Raw genomic sequence first — 1,452 nt, 5'->3', positions numbered from 1 at the left:
CAGAGCCGAACAAACAGCTGACCAGAGCCGAACAAACAGCTGACCAGAGCCGAACAAACAGCCGAACAGAGCCGAGCAAACAGCCGACCAGAGCTGGGGTAACAGCCATAGCCAAGTTAACAACCGCCCAATGTGAAGCTAAATGTTTAAAAAAAATGTAAAGAATTATAATTTGTCTATGATTTAGAGAAATTGAGCAATAATAAATAAATATATAAAATAATAATAATAATAGTAGTAGTTGTTGTTTTAGTTATTATTATTATTATTATTATTATTATTATTATTATTATTATTATTATGGCTTCTATTTCCTGAGAGGCCAAAAAAAAAAAAAAAAAACCTACTCTGATCCCAACTCCACTTTAAAATCAGAATTCTCCAGATCTCACTTGAATCAACACTACACACAAAGATGTTTGTAAAACACCTTTGTACGTTTAAACCAGATCCAGTGTTTAACAGAAAGAGCAAGTTTCACGAGAGCAACCAAAAGGAAACAGATGAAAACGTGAAAAGCCAGCAGGTAGAGTCAGAAACATCCTCCATGTTTGATGCGTTCAGTCAAAGGTAATTAAGCTCAGAGTACATCTGCATGTGTGTGTGTTCGTGAGAGCGAGACACATTATCTGTGTCAGTGGCCATTTGCTCACAACTGGCGCCACATCCGAGAGCCAGAGGCAGAGAGCATCATGGGTAAGTGAGCAAACGCTGCTGAGGCGAGGAAGATGCAGAAATGTTTCACTAATTCTCTGCAGAAACAAACTTACGACCAAAACAGAGCAGCCGATACAAAAAGAGGAGAAGCAAAAAGTAGAATATGAGCTAATATCGGCTCCTTACCCGTTAGCCTGGAGTTAGCGTACGGAGGGGAAAGGCCGTCATGTGACGCCATGTACTGCGATCCGTCAGCATAACTCTGGGAAAAGACAAAACAAACATTAAATTTCCCGACGGCTGACGTCTCATTGGTGGCAGTTTTTTAAATAACTATTATTTTGATTAAAATATAAATATATATAGCCCGTCCCTTTAATCTGAAATATGGCTTGTTCAATCACAAAATGCAGCTGTACAAAAGAATTAAGTTATTGAGTTACACATTTATTGTCTTACACAACAGAAGATAATCTTTGTTTGGAGAATCAGAGAAAAACCAAAAGATGACTTAAGCTAACAGCTAACAGTAGCTGAGTCAAGCTAACAGTAGCTGAGTCAAGCTAACAGTAGCTGAGTCAAGCTAATAGTAGCTACAAATCAAGCTAACAGTTGCTACAATCAAGCTAACAGTTGCTACAATCAAGCTAACAGTCAAGGGCGTCAGAAGCATCCATAATGGGGGGGTGGGGGGGGACAACATGATGCGTGTAGGTGCGTGCGCTAAAACATGTTCACTAGTGAACAAAAAAGCAACATTTCTCCTAGATCTCCTTTACTTCCACACATTTAAAA

At 39.0% G+C, this 1,452-nt stretch overlaps 1 protein-coding gene across 3 annotated transcripts in view; it reads right to left on the bottom strand.

Moving 5' to 3' along the window:
* tcf4 (transcription factor 4) overlaps window positions 1-1,452 on the bottom strand; it is a 212,260-nt gene that overhangs the window by 160,572 nt on the left and 50,236 nt on the right. For all 3 annotated transcript variants that reach the window (XM_037691932.1, XM_037691934.1, XM_037691933.1), the window contains exon 5: window positions 844-919. In XM_037691932.1, the coding sequence (XP_037547860.1) occupies window positions 844-919 (76 nt within the window). The remainder of the gene's footprint in view (window positions 1-843; window positions 920-1,452) is intronic.

This window comes from Nematolebias whitei, chromosome 18 (genome assembly GCF_014905685.2).
Source record: "Nematolebias whitei isolate Nwh7 chromosome 18, NemWhi1, whole genome shotgun sequence".
NCBI classification, from domain to species: domain Eukaryota; kingdom Metazoa; phylum Chordata; class Actinopteri; order Cyprinodontiformes; family Rivulidae; genus Nematolebias; species Nematolebias whitei.
The sequence above is the reverse complement of the archived record's forward strand: the minus strand, read 5'-3'. Positions and strand labels throughout refer to the sequence as shown.